Genomic DNA, 22,550 nt, shown 5'->3' with positions numbered 1-22,550 from the left:
AACTGGACAAATAGTAAGATTACAGGACAACTGTAAGATAAGGATTCACCCAAACCAAAGAATGAGCACTGCGGTTTCTCATTAACAAAAGAGCTTCACAGTCTACAATATCTCAAACAAAGCAAAAGCATCCTTTACCTAATACTAGATATTTATTTCTACATGACCCTGAATCAAATCTTGAAGAAGCTGCCACTGTTTTTCTGACTATTTCTAGGTAATAAAAATAAAAATGCCCTAAGCTTATTTTTAGCTACTAGACAATCACCTGCACCTTCCATACTAAAATAAGTCTAGTTTTGTAGCATCTAAAAATCCATAATGATATCCAAGTTGGAACTTCTCATTCCCAGCTTAGACCTACCTGGGAAAACTGCAGTGGAGAAGTGGGCCTTCTCCTAAAATTTACAGTCTGGGTTACCATGGAAACTGTCTTATGGTTCTAAATCATTATAAGTTATCATAAGGCTAATAAATTATTTAAAACATTTGTCTCCTATCTTTCTAACAATGTGGAAGACTAGGTTGGAATTTAGAACTCTAAATTTAGAACTAGGTTGGAATTTAGAATTTAGAATTCAGGAACATAAGAGAAATAGCTTTCAACCCACTCTTCTCTACAGATACCCAAGCCCAAGCACCTGAGCACTGTCTTTCCCATGCAGTAATCAGATATTCCACGGCATGTCACTGAGCCCAGGTGTGTGCCCACTAGTGACACAGTGACACATGGGAGGACAGATATGGAGAAGGGCCTGGAAGTATTCTGCCATTTGGGCAGACTATTCTGGGGTCTGGATTATCTTGAGCATGGTCTAGAAAGGGGAGTAAGTCTCCAGGTGGGCATGTTCCCTTGTGCCCACGGACATCTTGCTCCATAGAGAGGAGTGGTTCCAGAAGAAAGCCAGAGCAAGATCTCCGATGTGAGATCTAGAACAAGAGGTCCCTCCTGGCAGTGTCTAAGGAAGGAACTGGGAGGTGAGTTAAGGTGATATTCTCCTCTCTCATTCCACCTCATCCTCCATTCTCTAGTTTGTTTTGACATCTCCAGTACCAAAGTGGATGAGATGAAATCCTTGATGGTCAGGTTGAAACATAGCTTTGGTGATCTGGATTTGGCAGATGTGCTTTGTGGGCTCCTTTTCTCCTGGGACAATGGAAGGTTCTGTGATGACATTTAATCAGTAGGAATTCCTTACTTCTAGCTGCCTTCTCTTATGGGCCTCTATGCTCTGTGTCCCGGATTCCCTTGGAGCACCACGTTGATTGCTCAGGGACCTTCTCTGGATTTTCCTCTTGGGCTCCATCCCTCCCAAGATAACACATCTTCTCGGTTTTGAGAAGTCCACATCTGACCCACAGGAAATCCACACACATTCTTTCCCTGTCATATTCTAGAACTGTACTCCATTCCCCATATTTTTCTCTGTCCTTGATCTGTATCCATTGAGTACGGCTTAGGCCATAGCCTCTTGTCTTTGGGCCTCCCAAGAAAGGCACTGAAGCAGCAATCCATACGTAACTGAATATATAACATCATAATAATAAAAGGAAAAGTTTAGTGTTTTCTTTCTTTCTGACCTTCCCACAGTGCTTTTCTTCCTTTATCAGTAATAACATACTTAATATCAATCACATTGTTAAAAGTAAATATTTAGGGAAAACAGACAGTTTGCTTTTAAATCCACCAAGGCTTTTGAGCTTTGTATTTGAGAAAGCTTTAAAAATAAAAGTTGGGCAAGAAATTTGAACCTCAAAGAGTGACACTACTTTTAGGTGACAAACCAAATCATGTTTAAAGTCCCTGAGAAACAGAAAATGACCAGGAAGTTCATTTTAAATATATTATCTAAACCATTTGAGAATTGTAGGCCATAAATTATGGCAGAAAGATAGCTGGCAATAAATATTTTTCTTCAATTCAGTTGCTCTAAAGAGGAAAGAGAAAGACTGTGTTCTCAGATAAAAATGTCATTTACATTCTTATAAGACTATACCTTAAAGATAAATTGAAATAAGTTATATTCCTATGAGTTCAAAATATCAATTAAAAAATAAAGCTCACTGAGTTAAGTTACTTCAAGGAAATAAGGTAATTTCATGTTTGCTTACTTTTTAACATATTAAAACCATAAATGCAAAAATATACTAAATATCTCGGATGACTTTATAAATAAAAAAGTCATAGATAGTCCAGAAATTTATCTAATAAAACTTTTTTTTTTTTTTTTGTATTTTTTAGTAGAGACGGGGTTTTGCCGTGTTAGCCAGGATGGTCTCGATCTCCTGACCTTGTGATCCGCCCATCTCGGCCTCCCAAAGTGCTGGGATTACAGGCTTGAGCCACCGCGCCCGGCCTAATAAAACTTAAAAGGCTAATCAGTGTAACTGAAGATCAAAATCAGCCGTCTTAGGTCAATCTATCTACGTAAGTTAGAATAATGTTAGTAGTAAGGTATTAACACGGACATTGTGACATCTTTTATACGTAGAAAAATGAATAAGGAAAGTTTTAGCAAAAAACAAAAGTAAACAAAACATACGTATAAACTTGCAGTTTAATTAACTTCATCTTAAATGAAGACACTGAGAATGATTATCCATACTAGAAAATGCTATCCATTTTCACCAAAATACTATTCTGTCATCAAAAGTACGATGTCATCAAACTTTACCTTATAAACTTCTAAATGGATTCCATTGCTTTACTGTATTTAAATATGGTGAATCATTTATACTAATACATAGCTCTTTAGAAGCTTGTAATAAATGACTGCTTTTAAGAAGGCCAACTTGGACCTCTGAAGCTGGCCATAAGGGACTACTGCTATACATGCTGTGCTGTGATTTTCTCATCATATATGCAGATCCAACTGGGAGGAATCTGAAAATATATTTATTTTTAATATATGCCCTGCTTTTTTCCACAAGTCAGTTAAAACAGGTTGCAGTAAAATCCCTACATATTAAGAGAGTAAATATAAAAATAAAAATAGATATCCTAAATGATTGGGGGGAATAGGAACCTAGACTAGGATACTTACTGGATTTGAACATTAAGTTTGTCTATATAGATAAAATAGCTTGTATAGTTCTCATTACTTGATGACGTTGGTATCTTCATACTTCAGAAATTATAAATATGTGCTTCCTTGAATTTAAGTAAAATAAATTTAAAAATGCACTGTTAAAATATCCTAGCACTGAATCATTCAATAAATATTTATAGTACAGCTACCATGTGACAGGCACCCTTGGAAGATATAAGAGAAAAATCCGTACGTAAAATAGTCACATAACCCTGGCCAAGTAGTGGCAAATAATCCCAACTGGTCGAGTTCAAAAGACAAGACAATTGCAATGATCTCCGTTGCAATTCACCATGGTGTTCTCTAGGGCTCTGCTTGGGTAGTCAAACCATAAACATGTGTTTACTGTGCTCTTGTTACTCACTCATTCATAAATTCATTTACCCAATATATTTTGAGTACCTACTATGTGCAAATCACAGTTCTAGGTTTTGATCAGGAATCCTAGATGACTCAGGCAGAAATTATCTTTAAGCTGCCTGGAGTGATGAGAAATATATAAATAAACACAAAAGAAGGGAGAAAGAATGAAGAAGTAAGTGTCTTACAAGGTTGAAAGCAAGAGGACTTTCCTGCCTGAGGAAGGAGTAGGAATCCTAGGAGAGTTTTTGGAGGACCTGGGCCTGGCATTACAGATGAGCGATAAGGGCAAGGGCTTTCCAGGCACAGAAAGCAAATCAGCAAGGGCAGGACAATGGGAAATTAAGGACCTTGAAGGATGGATGGCAAGTGGCTAACTTTAGAGAACCATTCGTATATAAAGGGGGATATGAAAATAAATTCAGGAAGTGAGATTAGGGTCAGATTTTGGGCAAGAGATAGGTTCCGATGGTGCAACTGGTGTTCCTAACTGTGCTTCTTGCTATTGATATGTAAATAAAGCATACAGCTAGACTCCGGTCCTCAGGAACTTTCTAATCTCATATGTACACGGCCGGACAAATACAAGATCCTTGCACTGAATTGTTCCCATATTCCCCTTTTTTTTTTTTTTTAACCAGATGATATTTAGAGTTCTATAAGAAAAGCAACTACACACCTGACACATATTTACAGCCATCTGATCTATGACAAAACCATCTTCTACGTTGTTTTACCTTTCACTTGTGACTACCATTTCTCAAGGCATCATTTCCCACAAGGGCAACTCTTGTGCTGCATTCCTCTTCTAAGTGCTGCTAGCTCCTGCCTTCCAATATTGCTCTTGAAGGATTCACTGCCTAGGCTGTGAGAATGGAGTATTAAGGCATACACGACTGGGAGATAGTAGCTGACAATGGACTAAAGGTATGAGAAGCAAAGCGACTCCAACAAAAACAGTGTCCTCACTGTAAACAACAAATAATGACACAAGCTCCAGCAGCAAGAGAGGCAAATGACTCTCTCGATAATCTTGATGGAAAGCACTGTTCATCTTTTAGACAAAGGATGGCACCACATGCAAGGCAACATTAACATAATCACTATTTCTGGGGACAATTCTAAGTGCTGAATAAGTGCTTATAGACAGTTTATGCATGGGTGGCTGTTCCTCCTACTGTGTATTTGTTATTAAAACATGTGTGTGTGCAAATGCAACAGAACCCTGCATTAACCCTCAGTTCCACCCACCCTTGCCTCCTACATATTTATCAATCATTTAACAATAACTCTCTCATCTTTTCTTGCTTCTGCCTCACTTTGTTTCCATCTGCCATCTCTCCTTTGCATAATAATTAAACTCTCCATTTTGAAATTTCCATGCCACTGTCACTCCTGTCTCTTCCAAGTAATTGATTTAAACAATCTTAAAAATTTTTTTAAATTATCTAACAATTATTTGTTTAGCAATCTTTATAAACTACATGGCTCCTCATATTCACCAAAAATCTAATAAACACTGACAATCTCACGATCTCCAAAAGGCGGAGATAATGTACAGTGCTCCTCAACTTATTTGGCCATGGGCCTCTTGTTAGAGGAAGTATTATTTTTCTTCACATTAATTTTGTAAGCTCTTAAAGACACATACTATTTAAGAGTTTTTGTTTGTTTGTTTGTTTGTTTGATGTTTTTCAAAGCCCAGTATCATGGGAGATAGATGGCTGTTAGATAACACATTAAATGATTTATTGGTTAACACACTGAAGCTCATTCATTCATTTGTTTACTTAACAAATATTTATCAAGCACCTATGATGAGCTAGGTACTTTTTAGGCACAGCAAATTTCAGCAGAATGTAAACAAATCAAGTCCCTGCTCTAGAAAAGATGCTTACTTTCTAAAGAGAAGAAAAATATTAAAAAATAAATATAAAATGTGGCAGACGGTGATGACTGCTAAGAAAATAAAGATGAGTAAAAGAGAAGGACAGTAAAGAGATGGTGGAGGAAGATGTTACAGAATGCTGTTGTGGAGGAGGCCACTCTGGAAAATTCTTATTTGAGCTAAGATCTAAGAAGAAAAGGAAAGGGAGCAAGAATCATGGTTATCTAACAAAGAGGAGGCCAGGTAAAGGATCACAATGCAAAGGCCCCAGATTGGAAGCTAGACTGGCACATCTGAGGCCATCAGAGAACTGTGTGACCAAAGTAGAATCAGCAAGGTAGAGTATAGTTGGATATAAGATCAAGAGAGATGAACAGGAATGGGGCATGTCAGGTTATTTTTGGTCACTATAAAGACTTTTGATTCTGCTTGAAGTGCACTACAAAACCATGGGAGGTTTTAAACACAGAAATGACTTAATATTACATATATTTGAAGGTATCAGTCTGGATTTGTTTTGAGAATAAATTAGGAGCAAGTGTAAAGTCAGCAAAATCATTAGGAGCACGTCATAGTGCATAATGCTGCCTTAGGGAAGAAGTGAAGGTGGTAAGAGGTGATCAAAATCTGGATGTGTACTTAAACTAATCACAGAGCATGCAGGAGACATTGAGTATAGGTAACTCTTCTAAGGAGTTTGATTGGAAAGTGTAGAACCAGAACAATAGCATTCATGAGTTTGCTCCTTCCTTTCCCCAGACTCCCACACCCCTCCTCTCTCTCCCCTTCTCTCTTTTCCTCCTTCTCTCCCTGACTCTCACCTCAGACACTGAGAAGGTGTACACTCTCAATTATAAGATGTTACTTTTTAAATTGGGTACCTGGTGTTTCCATCCTCTGCACTGCCTAATTTAGCTCAGATAAAATCAGTATCTATTTCTGTTTTATTTTAGTACAGATTTCTTTTACTATGATGAAAGAATACGTATTTTGAAAACCAATAATACCAAGAATGATAGTTTATCAGCATACAGAACATTTAATTGTACAAAACACTATCACATATATTAAATTGACAGGGCATCATATCAAGTGGGACCTGAGAGTAGGCAAGTGGCCCAGTTATATCTACCAATGATAATAACCAAGACCTGTTATTATCATTACTTAAAGTTGATATGATTTGTTAAGAGTATAGAAGGAATGGAAGTTTAAGTCTTTTCTACATTTAAATTCTCAGCTCTTTAAACAACCATGCTGTCATTATCCAAATAAACTGCACTCACTTTATTTAGAAAAAGTTAGAAACAATTCCTTTACTTACCAACCAAAAAGCACTTTCAGATGGTCAAGGAGAGAATAATTCTCATTTGGAAATATTTCAATTTAAGATATATCATATAAAATCATTAAAAGCTCCTGAATATTCTATTTATTTCCAAATGATACACTGCCTTAAATTTATCTAAACTTTTAGGCTATGGCATAATTGTAAAATAAATTAGAATGTTGAGAGCAAAATCAATCATTCTAAAGGCTGACATTAGTAAATATTACATTCTGAAGGCCGACATTAGTAAATGTTCACTCTATGCAATTCTGATTTCCAGATTTACTATTCAAATGTAAATGATGCTCTGTTTTTCAAAATCTTTGTTGTAGTTTAGCATGTAATTACTCTTGATTTACATACTTCTGTAATAATGTTGTCTTTAAAATATACTGCATTACACTCTCATGACTTAGCCGATGTGAAAGATAAAGTAACACACAATATATCTAAAGACAACCAATTTTATGGGTCTTTTAAAGATATCAAAAATTAAAAATTCAACATCTTAAATAGCATCGTACATATTTAAGACATTCCTTATATCTGTACATACCTATATATGTGTGAACATATGTATTATTTCTCTTTAAATATCTAGATTCTATCTCAATGATGCTGTTGAAAGATAGAAAAAGTGGCAATTACAATGCACACTTGAAATTATAAGAACAGTATATGGCCGGGCGCGGTGGCTCAAGCCTGTAATCCCAGCACTTTGGGAGGCGGAGGCGGGCGGATCACAAGGTCAGGAGATCGAGACCATCCTGGCTAACACAGTGAAACCCCGTCTCTACTAAAAAATACAAAAAACTAGCCGGGCGAGGTGGCGGGCGCCTGTAGTCCCAGCTACTCGGGAGGCTGAGGCAGGAGAATGGCGTGAACCCGGGAGGCGGAGCTTGCAGTGAGCTGAGATCTGGCCAGTGCACTCCAGCTTGGGTGACAGAGCGAGACTCCATCTCAAAAAAAAAAAAAAAAAAAAAAAAGAACAGTATATTACACTGCCCACATCTATGGTAAAAAGAAATAATTATAATGCTACTGAAATTCATTAACAAAAATATCCCATAAATATTTATGATGCTGGTCATAATTGACTTCAAACTATTTTTCAAATATGAACATTGTTCAGCTCCTCCCAAGTGTTCATTACTACCTTGGTCCAAGCCACCATCACCTCCCAGGTGGTTGCAAGGTTCCACTCTTCCACCTGAACCTATTCTTTACTATCAGCCAGAATCATTCTCCAAATAGAAATTAGTTCATTTACTCCCTTGCTGTCCACCTTCCAAAAGTGTGCTTCCACAATTACAATTCCACAACTACAATAAAACTAAAAGTTCTCTCTAGGCCTTATAAGACCTTGACTATTGCTCAGGTCCTCTTTCTGCCCACCCTCTTAATCATTTACAATGCTCCAGACACATACCCATCTTAGGATTCAATACTTGCTAATCCTTGCGATTCACATGCTTGACCCCCTGACTTCATTCACATCTCTGCTTGTTACTTGGTAGGAGCAAGTTTCTTTGGCCAAGCTCTAAAACAGCACTCACATCCCTTTGTTCCATAATCTCCATTCTTACAAAACATAACAAAACTTGTTATTATGCACTGCGGTGCTGTTATTTCTAATTGAAATTTTAATTGGAATAATTATAGATTCATATCCATTTGAAAAACTATAATACAAAGAAATACCATGTATACTTTAATCAGTTATCCTCGATGGTTAACATTTGACAAACTACAGTATAAAAACAGAACCAAAATATTCACATTACTATGAGAGTACAGTCTTATTCAGTTTTCTCTTGGTTTACTTATATTGATATGTGTATGTAATTAGGCTCTATAAGATTGTATCACATATGTAGGTTTTTGTATGTGTCATCACAGTCAACATACTAAATGGTTCCAACACAAGGAACCTCATGTTGCCCTTTTATAACTACACTCACCTCCCTCTGTCCCTAACATCTAGAAACCACTAATCTAGCCTCCATTTCTAAAACTTCATCATTTCAAAAATGTAATTAAATGGATCATCTAGTATGTATTCTCTTGGGATTGACTTTTCTTTTCACTCAGCTTAATTTCCTGGAGATTTATCTAAGTTGTTGTATGTATCAATAGGTCCTTCATTGCATTGCTGAGTAGCAATTCCATGGTATGTATGTACCACAGTTTTTTTAACCATTCACCTGTTGAAGGGCATCTGTGCAATTCTGTATTTTGGCTATTACAAATAAAGCTGCTTTGAGTATCCAGGTACAGGTATGTGTGTGAACTTTAACTTTTTACTTATCTGGGACGAATGCCCAAGAGTGTAATTGCTGGGCCGTATGGTAATGCCTGTGTCACATTTTCATTATCCTTTTCTCCATTAATCAAGTTCTATGACAGCAGAGATTTGGTTATTTTGGTTCAGTGCTATATTCCACTATCCAGATTAGTGCTTGGCACTGAGTAGGGAGTTAATAGCATATTTGTTGTACAAGTGAGCTTCAGATCCTCATGAAGATTTATTCTCTTGTTTGTCGCTGCCCTTCCAGGAGAAATGAGACTGAAAAATAATTTCCTGGGAAAGACAGTAGAGATGAGAATAAGAGAGGTGTGGCCATAGTATCTGTTCCCAAACAGCCTGAGATATCTGAACCCCAAATGAAAGAGCAGTTAAGGAAGAAAGACTGAGCAACTGTGTTCACAAAAAGATTTAGGAGGTTCTGGGAAAAGACACATGTCTTTCCAAATCCCAAGAACATAGGAAGACCCAATGCCATTAAAACGGCTAGGCTTGACTTTGACCTTAGACCATGTACAATTTCAGTTGGCTAGATGGCCACTAGCAGAGAGCAGAGTAGTCTTCCCTTATCACCATGTTCAAGGTCAGAACAACAGCAGTGGCACCCTGACAAAACAGTAAGTAAGCTCTCATTAAATATTTATCAAATGGATAAATAAGTAAGTTATTTCCTGACATGGTTGGGGAAGACTTGAGGGCAGAATGAAGTCCTATCTAAGCAACTTACTTGGAAGATGATAACTAAGAGCAACAGTAATTTAGAAATCAGTACCACCTTTGGCTGGAAGGCCTAGGAAATTTGAATCACATGCAATTTTTTTAAAAACTACATTTATAATACTATTTCTGTTTCAATATAAAATTATGAATCGGTTCTATTTTATTTTATTTTAATTAATTAATTAATTAATTTAGAGACGGAGTCTCATTTTGTTGCCCAGTCTGGAGTGCAGTGGTGCGATCTCAGCTCACCGCAACCTCTACCTCCTGGGTTCAAGCGATTCTCCTGCCTCAGCCTCCAGAGTAGCTGGGATTACAGGCGCCCACCACCATGGCTGGTTAATTTTTGTATTTTGAGCAGAGACGGAGTTTCATCATGTTGGCCAGTTTGGTCTTGAACTCCTGACCTCAGGTGATCCACCTGCCTCAGCCTCCCAAAGTGCAGGGATTGCAGCTGTGAGTCACCACGCCTGGCTGAATCAGTTCTAGAAGTTCAGGCCTATTAATACAAATACACCAGCTTCATGAGTATAATCTTCTGACGAAATGTGTCTAACATATTTTTGTTCGGAGATTATTGTTTTTCTGGCAATCATATTAAAAATAAATAACAGAAGACAGAAAATGTTTTACTGCTAATCTAAAGTAGCAATTTTCAAATATTTTGGATTTTATGCATATCTGAGTATCATAAAAATCACAAGCTTTGTGTCTATACTGGACTAGTGCATTTGTGCAAATAGCTATTATATATGTCTGCCATGACGATGTTCTTTGTTGGTTTCCAGCCAAAGGAGAAAAACAAGAAAATAAAAATGCCTTGGAACCCTGGCTATTACAGATAGGTTACGGGCTAAAAGTTGTTGCAGAGGGTGGATCTGATTAAGTGAGGGTCAGATTTTAAAAGTAGTAAGCTAATATATTTTTCTGCCCTGATTCTTTTAATCATTTTGGGGTTTTTGCTATAAGACAATTTCCATTATCTTAAATAAAGGTTGAATTCAATGAAGTTGTGAGATCACACATTCAGTGTGGGATTATAATAACCTATCCCAAGCTTGATTTCTCTTTGACTATTTCTGCACTTAGTTTCTTTAAGGCACTGTAACCCTTCACATATGGTTCTAGAACACTGATTTTCAGTCTTAGTTGTACATTAGAATTTTCTGGGCAGGTTTTTAAACTCCTAATGCCTATACCATAGTCCAGATAAGTCAGAATCTCTGGGGTGAGAGCCAGGCATTGGTATTTTTTATAATGCTCCAGGTGACTCTAATGTGTAGCCAAGGTTGAAAACCAGAGTTCTAGATCCATTTGCATCACTTTCATTAGGGTCCTTATTAAATAGTCAGACCTGGCTCCAAAACTATTAAGTTGGAATCGCTACAGATTGGCAAGAAGAATCTGTATACTTATCTAGACCCCCACATGATTCATATGCACAGCAAGTTTGAGAGCCTTTGCTTTACAGAGTTAAAGTGTCTCACACTGACCAGCAAAACCATTGGAAAGCAGGAAAATTTCTCAATTCCAGTCTGAAAATCTTCTAGGGTTGGAGACAAGTCTATTTTGGAAGTCTTTTTGGAGGTCTTTATTTCACCAATATTGTTATATAGTTTGCAAGTGTCAGTGATAACTTCAGGTAAAAATTTACAGTTTTTGAAGTGAATTCTTGGCCTGGCATGGTCATTCATACCTGTAATCCCAGCACGTTGGGAGGCCAAGGTGGGGGGATTGTTTGAGCCCAGGAGCTCAAGACCAGCCTGAGAAACATGATGAAATCCTGACTATATAAAAAATACAAAAATTAGCTCAGCGTGATGGCACGCCTATGGTCCCAGCTACTTGGGAGGCTGAGGTGGGAAGATCATTTGAGCCCAGGAAATGGAGGTTGCAGTGAGCAAGGATTGCACACCACTGCACTCCAGCCTGGGTGATAGAAACTTTGTCTTAAAAAAACAAAACACACACACACACACACACACATGAAAGAAAAAGAGGAAAGAATGAGATTAATTCTTTATTAGGGAATATTGGTTTTCTAGTGGAAAAGTATACTGTACAACCACCAGCGTACCGTAGATACACCTGATAGCAATAACTTAAGCATATCCTAAGAATGACCCTGCATGGCATATGCACCCAACAACAATGACAAGCTAGGTAGAGGTTGCCAGTTGGAGGGCATTAAGTGTAAAATACTATATTAACTGCATGCTTTCTGCAGGCAGTGGTGGCTCTCCTGTCCAGCCTACTGCCACTGAGCAGCACCCTATGTAATTTCCCCTTGATACACCCTGTCTCCTTTGCTGCCTTTGGGTTTGCTCTTCAGCCTCTCAAACCCAGTGCCATCCCTACTAAAGTAAACGGAGGTCCAGCATGACAACAGGAGGTAAGAAAACTCCATGAGTGCCCAGAAGATAGGATCTGAGAAGCAGAAATCTGAGATAAATCCTAGACTGGCCATGTATGTCTATGTGGGGCCTGGTAGCTGCTATACTTGATGGATGGGGCCCAGCGCTTGAGTATGGAGGTGTCTTGAAAACGCTGAACGGTCTGGAAGAGTTGTTGCAGAGTGTGGATCTGACTGAGTGAGGGTCAGATGCCTGAGCTGTGGAAGTTACAGTTGGCTGGCGCCTTCTGATGCTGCTCCAAGCAGACATAGAGGCTGAGCTCATGGTGCAGATGAGGGTCTGCCAGTTGCAGGATGAGCTGTGACTACAAAGAGGTGCCAGACAAAATGGAGACCCTAGCTTGTCAGGTAGCTTATATGAAGAGTCACCAACTCCCCTGCACCCACTGGAAGCAGAGTCGCACGACTGCCACCACCCCTGCCCCTCCCCCACCCCCCGGAAGACAGCAGCACAATGTGGGACGACCCCACTGTAGAACTGGTGGACATAAAAAATAGGTTCAGGCAGAAGGGTAGAGAGTCAATGATGGGGTGGCTTTTGCATCTGTAGAACATGGCGGCAGAGGCTATTATACTCTCCAGACCTGAGATGAGTAAAATGGCAAAATGGCGTCCATCACAAACCACCCGACCTTGACGCAGCACCTCTGTGGTGCCAGTAATGGAGATGGGGCCATCCCCCTCCTAAGCTGGGTGAGTGTTGCTGCAAGGTAGCCAGGGCAAGTGAAGGAGACGTCCCCACGTGGCCTTTGTGACGACAGACTATGGAGGAATTGCAGGGCGCTCCTCCAGGAATTAGGAGTGAAGCATGCTATCTATGCTCAGCATTGCCAAGGTCCCAGCAATGAACTTTTCTTGCTGGCATGAAAGGCACCATCTAAGAGTCCCTGCCAAACCAAAGGTATGGTGCACTCGTCTGTGGGTGTGGTTGTTGGCGGGGGGGTGGTGGGGGGGTGGTGGTGCACTGCTGGGATGAAAGACAAAGGAGCCGAGGGAAAGGACACAGTTGAGGGGCCCATCAGGGTGGCCTGTTGAAGATATGGCATGGCATGCTAGCAGGAATGCCTACTGTGAGGGTGGAGACAGCCTGATGCTGTCTTGGTCAGACTATGGCAGAAGCTCAAGCTAGAACAGAGGTTCTCTAAAGAGCCTCAGGCTCAGTCCACCCCTCTCCTGCAGAGGGATGGCAGGAGTAGGCACCTTTAGACTTGGATGAAGGCCAAGGCTTCAAATTTCTGATGGGAGCAATGGTGGCTAGGGTGTCTGAGGACCAGAGGCCATATGTAGAACTAACTATACATTGGACACCTAAGAATAGGCTGTGCTTGCCCTAGTGGATACTAGAGTAGAATGCACTCTCATGTATGGTAACATTCATCATTTCCAAGGGTCTATAACAGCAATAGATGGTTATAGAATGGAGGAGGTACCTATTTTCCATTGCACTGATGATATGCTGGTTTCTAAGTTTTTTTCCAGCCTGTCGGCTGCAGCCCCCACTTTGTTGTCCCATTAGGCAAATGGAGGATGGATGGTTGATTCAGAAAGGGTCCAAAGTTCAGGCTTTTTGGTCAGGTGCTTGGGTGTCATCTGGTTAGATGGTAGGCAGCTAACCTCTTCACTGACTGGGCACAGGCTGTGGCCCCTCTCTCGAACAAGACAGACTGTTAGGCCTATGGAGAGCTGCCACTCTCCACCATGGGCCTGCCATGGCATGTCCAGGATCAACTCCCAAGTGCTTGGAAGAACTATCTTTGCAGTGTGATTGTTATTTGTTTTTTGTTGTAGTTTGTATTGCTGCTGCCACATCTGGCCGCAATGGTTCTCTGCATACCTGGTGCCGGGGAAATCACAGAAGAATGATATGATAAAAATGTGAGGGCCATTCAAGGAGATGCTGAGCTGAGGTGTATGGTAAATGCACCTGATAGCAATAACATCTTAAGCTAGGTTGAGATTGCCAGGTGGAGGGTGTTAAGTGAAAATGCTATTTACACTGTATGCTTTCTGTAGATGGTGGCAGCTCTGTCCAGCCCGCTGCTACAGGACCACACTGTATGTAACCTCCATGTCTCAATAAACCCCATGTCTCATTGCCTCATTCTGGGTCTCTTCTCTGGCCTCTCAAAGTGGTGCCATCCCCACTGACATTAATGGCAATCCAACACAACAAAAAGCTAAAAGAAGCCACCAAGTTAAAATTATAAAGAGTAACTTAAAGTAAGAATTAATAATAAGAGGAATTCTAGAAAAGCATGGAGGTACATAGTGTGCCTGAGCCTCCCCTGCCTTACAACACAAAACGTTTCCTAAAAAAATTGTTTTTAAAGGAAGGGAAAAAGTAAAGACCAGTAGAAATCCCCATTATATTTTAAAGTATTAGTCCATTAGGCATACCTAACTTTTTTTTTTTTTTTTTTTTTTTGAGGCGGAGTCTCGCTCTGTCTCCCGGACTGGAGTGCAGTGGCCGGATCTCAGCTCACTGCAAGCTCCGCCTCCCGGCTTTACGCCATTCTCCTGCCTCAGCCTCCCGAGTAGCTGGGACTACAGGCGCCCGCCACCTCGCCCAGCTAGTTTTTGTATTTTTAGTAGAGACGGGGTTTCACCGTGTTAGCCAGGATGGTCTCGATCTCCTGACCTCGTGATCCACCCGTCTCGGCCTCCCAAAGTGCTGGGATTACAGGCTTGAGCCACCGCGCCCGGCCAGGCATACCTAACTTTTAAAAGCTTGTAAAGTATGTTCGGAAATGCCTCATCTGATCTTAACAAACATCTGTTTAGGGAAGCAGGACAAAGGATTGTTAATGGCAGTTTTTAAAGAACTGTTATTTCCACACTCAATGGTGTGAAGTTCTCAGTCAGTGCTTGTTGAAGTGAACTGATTTACTAGATGAAAAACCTTAGGCACAGATCCATTAAATGCCAACTGATGCTTCATCAGCTCACCAAGATAGAGCAGCATCAGAAACTCAGGTCTGACCAGAATTCCTCCCCTCACAGCATGGTTCCTCCAGTATCCTTTGGAGATTGAAGATAGGGGTCATTCCTTAAGTCAGTAATCCTCAAGTTTGGTGTACTGAAGGATCATATGGATGCTTTTAACTAAATTCAGGGTACCAACCAAAAATTCTCATTCAATAGAGCTGAAGTGGGGCCAGTAATCTACATGTTTAACAAGTGTAACATAGAAGACAAAGCATGTAATTGCCAAATATGTGATTAATGCAATTAAGAATGATCATGAAAACAGCAAATATCATTGACAAACTCTGAGAAAAGTAAAATATGGACGTTACAAAAGGGACTCATGACCCCAATAAATATTGGTTAAATGTGTGACTGCATTAATCACTAATATAAAATTAAGACCAAACTGACTTAAAGTAGTTAGAATATACAAAAAGAGGGGAGTTTTTGATTGTTTTTTTCTGGCCAACTTTATCGATGGTAAATATACACATATATATATATGTGTATGTGTGTGTGTGTGTGTGTATATATATATATATGGAAGCTTTCTATCTTGAGCTAATGTGATAACATGGGCCAATTCTCTTGAACTGTCCTGTTTCTTTCCAGGCTCAGTGGGCTCCCAGATCAGCCTTCCTTTCTTGAAAAGTAGGAACGAAGAAAATGTGTTCTTAAAATGAATCAAAGTCTGTGGAGCTGTGCAAAGGTAAAGAAGAACATATAGCATGCCTTCTGTGGGAAGATGGGAAAGAGTTCTGGGAGTGAAGAAACAGCCTTTCCCTATGGCATTACATTTGTTACCAGGCAATAAATAAAAAATAATCACTCTAGCCAGTCCCAAATGCAGCCGCCAGTACAAAACTGCTTGCTTAAAAATGCTTTTCAAAAGTTTGACCTGTAGACAATTTTGGTGCTCAATTCATTCTATAGTTTACACACACAGAGATGTGTATGTATATATGTGTGTGTGTGTGTGTATATATATATATAAATGTAGTAATTCTATACCAAATCCAATACTAATCATTATTCTTATAAAGTTATAGCCTCATGCTACTTTCATTACCATAAAAAGGACATCTAATAGCTTAAATCCAAAACACAATGAGTGCTGGTAAGGATGTAAAACACAGGGACTCTCATGCGTTGCTGGTGAGGATACAAAACTACCACGTGGGAGACCATTTGAAGGTTCTTTTACAAAATTGAATGTACTTTTACCATAAGATCTAGAAATTGCACTACTAGGTATTTACCCAAATGAGTTGAAAACTTATGTCCACACAAAAACCTGCCATGAATGTCTACAGCAGCTTTATTTATAATTGCCCAAAACTAGAAGTAACCAAGATATTCTTCAAATGCCGAATTTATAAACAAACTATGGTACACCCATAAAATGGATTAATACTCAGAGGTAAAAGTAAATAAACTATTAAGTCCTAAAAACACACAGAGGAACCTTAATATCAGTCTTAAAAGGCTACATTCTATGTGATTTCAATTACATGACATTCCAGAAAAGGAAAAACTACAGAGACAGTAAAACGATCCGTGGTTGCAAAGGTTGAGATAAGTAGGAAATGATACATAGGTGTACAGGGGATTTTTAGTTTAGCAAATCTGCGCTGTATGATACTGTGATGGTAGATACATGATATTATACAAATATCAAATCTGATAGAACTATACAATACAAAGAGTGAACCCTAAACTATGGCCTTTAGTAATAAGGTATCAGTACTGGTCCATCAGTGATAGCAAATGTACCACAGCAATGAGAGATGTTAATAAGCGAAATTATGTTGGAGGAGGGATATATGGGACTGTGCACTTTCTGCTCGATTTTTTGGTAAACTTAAAATGCTCTAAAAATTAAGTCTATTAATGATAAAATCCCAAAAACATTTTAAAAAGCATATGTAGGTAATAATGCTGATGCTGGAAATATTTTTTTTCTAATTTGTCACATATTGATAAAAAAGTTGTTAAAATAGACCTATTAACTATATATTTGTCACTCCTGTATCATGAAATTTAAAGTCCTTTGAATGTCTAGCTATTTTCCAAAAGACATTTAGTTAACATTCTGTCATAAAGGACAAAATTTAAAAGTCCCCTCAACATAGCTGTCTGAAGAATTGTTTAAATTTCTTTTTACAAATGAAATGTTCACGCTATATTTGTACAACTTTCATTTTTATTGATTTTCAGTATAGTTTTGCTTTTTACAAACCTTAAATATTTTGCCTATATTTATTGTTATGTAACTGAACATGACAGTTGCTCAGCTATGAAACTATCATTTTTGGCTATTCAAAGCCTTATGCAGCATTTCTCAAATTTCAATGTGTATGAGAGTTAACCGGGAATTATTTTGAAATACAGATTCTGATTCAGTTGATTTCAGGTGATGCCTGTTTATCTGCATTTCTAATAAACTTCCTGAAGATCCTGATGCACGAGTACATTTTGAGTAGCAAGGTTCTAAATATCTAGGTCCTGAAACTATTACCACCATGAAAAACAAACCCAGATACCTAGCAATCCTTATAAGAGTTTAAAGAGCTGTTTTTCTGTTTTTCCTAGCTGAGGAAGCTTCCAGGGCCCCTAGCACTTCTATAGCTGCTTTCTCAATATATCATCCCTTTCAATTTCATCTATAAAGAGGAAGGCTTGCTAACCTTTGTACAGTGAGTAAGCTATCCATTTATTCATAATACTCATGGTTTATATGAACCAAAGACCATCTATTTCCAGTTCAATTCCCCAATTTGTATGTCTGAAATCACAGAAAGATCAAATGACCGGCTCAGGGTCACTTATTTAATAACTGTAAAGGTAAGGTCTCAAATCTAGGTTTCTGCTTCCAAATCCAGTCCTTTTTCCTCTGTTTTCTGTTGCTTCTAATAATGCAATGAAGAAAATAGGGACTAGGTGGTTTAGACAACAAAATCCAAGTTCTGAATTGAATCTCTCAGCCTTGGGCTTCCCACTGCAATTCCTAACATGGGTTTAAAATATTGTTGTGGGGGTGGTTAGATGTATTAAGGGGAAAGATTTCTTTGTGCTTTGAAGTAACTCCTGAAATTCAACAAAATTATATGTATTTATAAGCTTGTTTGAATATAGTATGAAGCTATGAGATAAAAGACTTGGATTTTCCACCATGGAGAATGGGGAAAAAAATTATTTATTTATTCTGTTTTCCCAAACCTGATAGTCCTCTAGAAAGAATTCATGGCCAACTATGTGTAGGAGTCAGACGCAGGTGGACACATACTTGCTAACACCCTTCTGGAGCAGCCTCACTTATATAACCAAAAAAAAAAAAAAGACAAATGATGACTCGATGTCTTCAATGGGACTTCCAGGCCATTAAAGATAACTAAAACTAACCTGACCTTCCCAACATGAAGAAAACAAGGTCTAGAAATGTGAAAACAATTTTGTACCACTGTATAGATATTTTTAATTAGAACTAACATTTAAAGTTTCTCAACTCTTGGTTTAAGGGCAGGCCTCAACTTCACTCTGACTTCAACAGTAAGTCATGGTGGGAGAGTTAATAAATGTGAACTACTTAAGTGACATCAGGGTTCTATACATGTCTTCCACATATTGTCCTTCCAAATAGGGATGTATTCTAACAGTAAGCCTTTAAGTATACTTGTACTTTAAGTATAAAGCCTTTACATACTCTCACCTACTGCCTCCTGGATCCCATACAAAAACAGGAAGTTAGGATAATATGACCTTAGGTATAAGACTTGCTTCTGAACACTGGACAGCAGCCCATCATGAAAATCCGATTCTTCCAGAGGCATCCTCTGTAAGTGTGTGTGCTATATACAAGAAGCTCAGAATTAAGGGGCTCCATTGGGGTGGCCAGTCTGTTTCCTTCTGGGCACTGCTTCTGATACCACATCACAAGGTAAGTAAGGGTAAGTAATATTGTCTTCGTGGGATTAAGTGAACGTCAAGGCTCCTGAGATTCTGGGCTTCTATGTCTATCTTTCCAGGGCTGTTTTGAAGTGTCCATGTGTGAAGGCTGAGCAGTAATGCTACCATTAGGGAGACCTAGCCTTGGCACCTCTGGGCCCAACCTGAGAAACATCCACAGCCTTTCATTTCTTTGTTGGTGATCTGAGCTTTTAGGGACAATTACAAGCAGTTTAGATGGCAGTTGTACAAAGCACACATGCCCATGCACTACAATAGGTTTCTATGGAAATTCTACAAACTTTTGGCCATGGCATGTCTCCAGAAAAGTACAAGATACTCCCAAAAATCACAGAGCCAGAAGGCGCTCTGTTTTTTCTGATGCTTGGATATCCAGCTCTAGCTGACAAATCCAGCTTTGCCTTATTGTTCTTAATACCATTGTCTTACCCATCCATACAGAAATCATGGCTTGCCTATTCCTTCCTCACTCTTCCTACTATGTGTCATTCTCCTGTCTCTGATCAACATTCTGTCCCTCCTTCAAGACTCAGCTCGCATGTGGCAACCTCTGTGAGAAATCTCCCTGACAGCTTAGAGTTGGCTGTGGCCCCTCTGCTTGCTGAACACCTATAGCACTAAGGCACCACACTATTTATTTGGCATTTATGTTCATCCCTCCTTCTAAGAAGAAATCATCACTAGTGGGATCTATTTTCTTTAACCTTCCAAGATAAATAAGAATTGGGATTAAACAAAGAAGTGCAGGTAGTATATTTGTTGAGCATTCAAAGATTTTCACACTAAAAATGCCAACATGTAAGAAGGAGAAAACTGGCTTAAGGGCAGGGTGGCAGGGTTTTTTTTGTTTGTTTGTTTGTTTGTTTTTTCTTTTTTCTGGGTATCATCTCTGAACCTAATCACCAGAATAATTTTTGGAAAACTTAAAGGATGTGACTTTAGGACAAACATGAAAGAGACGACAGATATCAGTTTAATGTCAAGTGCAACTTTTGGCAAGGATGGTGGGGCATTAATAAAAAGGGCTGACCAGAAGACTACAAAGCCTCCCATGCCACTGGGAGGATTGAAATACAGTCTAGGAATCCTCCGCTGTGGCCATGGTATAATCCATGGGAGAGAAGCAGCATTAGCCAAATGCCAGGGCTCTCTTCTACTTCTAAGATTCTATGATTCTACTACAAACAAGAACGACTATGGCTTGTATACTTTGTAATCAATAATAATAAAAGCACAATGACTATGAATAACTTACTGTGCTGACAGTGAATCCCATTAAATCCTTGGGGACATTTACAAACATAGCCTATGAATGTGTCACCTCGATATGCTTCACTTATTTCACAGGTTCCTCCATTATGGCATGGATTAGGAATGCAGGGACCTGAAAGACAGAAAAAAATATTTCTGCTTGATGCATATTCTTAAAAGTCGGCATTAAGTCAACATTTTACAATTAATAATTGTACTGAAAGAAGTGTTCTGGATATTAGTAGCATAGGAAATGTACTGGTTGTATGAGCTCTGGAGACTAATGGCCTGGGTTTGGATCTTGGTTTTACCACTTCACAGTCATGCAGTCTTGAGATATATACATACCTTCTCTGTGCCTGTTTCCTTTTCTGTTAAATGTCAATACTAAAACATTTGCCTTAAGAGGTTATAATACAGATGAAAAGAGTTCATACATATAAAATACCCGGAACAGTGTCTGTCACTTGTAAAGCACTCAAAAAATTATTAGTAGTAAATTAGATATTAAAATTTCTGAATTGTAGAATACTCCTGTGTGTTTCAAAAGTAATACTGTGTGTTTAAAAAGTAAGTATAATAATAATATAAAAATAAAAATAAAAAAATTAAAACGTAATACTGAATAGCAATTTCTGGAGTTGCATTCACAACTCCACAATTTTTTGTCCCCCTGCTGGTGCAAGTAGCATATGGCTGTAACCACACAAACCAAGTGAATTGGATAGCTGGTTGCAAAGCTTTTATAAACTATGAGTTTATGGTGGAACATACCTCTGGGGAAGCATATTTTCTGCCAATCTAAAAGGAGCAGTTCATCAAAAGTTGCATACTTAGAGAAGAGGGGCTGATGGCCATTTTTAAACTTTGAGAAAGTAACAGCAGATTATTTAGTAACTGTGGCTGCTAATGAAAGTGTAGTGCTGCTCAGAGCTCTCTTGGAGAAAACCAGCTGCCAGGAGTGTGGTTAGCTGACAACATCCAACTACTGAACCACAGGATCTGCTGTGGCAGCATTTATTTCAAGGCCAGGCTCCCCAGCCAAAAACTAAATACCAAAGGGGCATAGAGTTAGCTGGGCCAGTCATGCCTGACCTGGGATTTCTCTAATGAACATTCTGTACTCTGAGGTGCCCCACTGGTGTGGCTGAGATTTTTCTTAAAACCATAGCAGTTTGAGACTTTTTCTAATGCAATGTTCTCTCCTTCCTTTTCTCCCTTCAAAATGACAGGCTGTGTCACAGTCTGTAGGCTCATCCTATCTACTCTTGCTCTCTCTCCCCTTTGTCCATCACAGACATTCCCCCCTAAAAATCTTTAACACTTTTAATTCCATCTTTTTGTCTTCTTCCTGCAGGATGTTAACTGACTCAGGACAGAATCCAGACTTGAGATCGTGAAGAAGGGAAGAGTCAAGTTGAAGGAAGGAAAAGTTCTCCCTGGGAGATGAAAAAAGACAAATACAAAAAACTATAGTTTTCTCTAATTTAGTCTGTACTTATTTTAATTGGACAGAGTAGAACATATTTATAAGGAAAAGAAAAGCCAATGAAGAGGAAGTTAAGATGTACATATTAGGAAAGGAAAGCAAGAGTAATTAACCTAAGTGTCTGACTATGTATGAAGAGATGATTTTGAAAGCCCTAGAAGATTAGATCAGAAAAGGAGTGTGTTCAGCCAAAACAAGAAGCAAGGTAGAAGAGCTGGACAAATGAATAATAATAACTTGAGGCAACTGGGTTGCGGCAAGGGTACTGAATAGAGAGTGCTATAGAGAATGACTCCTCCTGCATGGGTCAAAAGCACTAAAAAAACAAGGGCTGGATGAAGTGGTGCACACCTGTAATCTCAGCACTTTGGGAGGCTGAGGCAGGCAGACTGCTTGAGCCCGGGAGTTCGAGACAAGCCTGGGCAACATGGCAAAACACTGCTTCTACAAAAAATACAAAAGAAAAAAAAATCCAGGCATGGTGCTATGCACCTGTAGTCCCAGCTACTTAGGAGGCTGAGGTGAAAGAATTGCTTGAGCCTGGGAGGTTGAGGCTGCTGTGAATTAAGATTACACCACTGCACACCAGCCTGTGGGACAGAATGAGACCCTGTCTCAAAAAAGTAAAAGTTAAAAAAAAAAGAAAGTATGAGGAGGAAAAAAAAAATCACCATCATCACTTCAAGCACTGCAATCGGATCTCAACCATGGGTGAGGACTTAGAAGGCAGGCAAATTTGTCCTGCACTGGGGCAAGATTTTATGAATCTATT

The 22,550-nt window shown here is 39.0% G+C and overlaps 1 protein-coding gene and 1 long non-coding RNA gene across 4 annotated transcripts in view; one reads left to right on the top strand and one right to left on the bottom strand.

Annotated features, from left to right (window-relative positions):
• EDIL3 (EGF like repeats and discoidin domains 3) overlaps window positions 1–22,550 on the bottom strand; it is a 459,624-nt gene that overhangs the window by 226,122 nt on the left and 210,952 nt on the right. For both annotated transcript variants that reach the window (XM_033179202.1, XM_033179204.1), the window contains one exon: window positions 20,294–20,422. In XM_033179202.1, coding sequence (XP_033035093.1) covers window positions 20,294–20,422 — 129 coding nt within the window. The remainder of the gene's footprint in view (window positions 1–20,293; window positions 20,423–22,550) is intronic.
• Window positions 606–21,738, top strand: LOC117064947. Of its 2 annotated transcripts, XR_004429758.1 has the most exons (4): window positions 606–700; window positions 882–978; window positions 15,685–15,781; window positions 21,647–21,738. It is a non-coding gene; the product is annotated as an uncharacterized LOC117064947 (long non-coding RNA). The 2 variants fall into 2 exon arrangements; XR_004429757.1 differs by lacking the exon at window positions 21,647–21,738 and having other exon boundaries at window positions 15,685–15,876.

The sequence above is a fragment of the Trachypithecus francoisi genome, unplaced genomic scaffold (genome assembly GCF_009764315.1).
Source record: "Trachypithecus francoisi isolate TF-2019V2 unplaced genomic scaffold, Tfra_2.0 Lachesis_group2, whole genome shotgun sequence".
In the NCBI taxonomy this organism is placed as follows: domain Eukaryota; kingdom Metazoa; phylum Chordata; class Mammalia; order Primates; family Cercopithecidae; genus Trachypithecus; species Trachypithecus francoisi.
The sequence above is the reverse complement of the archived record's forward strand: the minus strand, read 5'-3'. Positions and strand labels throughout refer to the sequence as shown.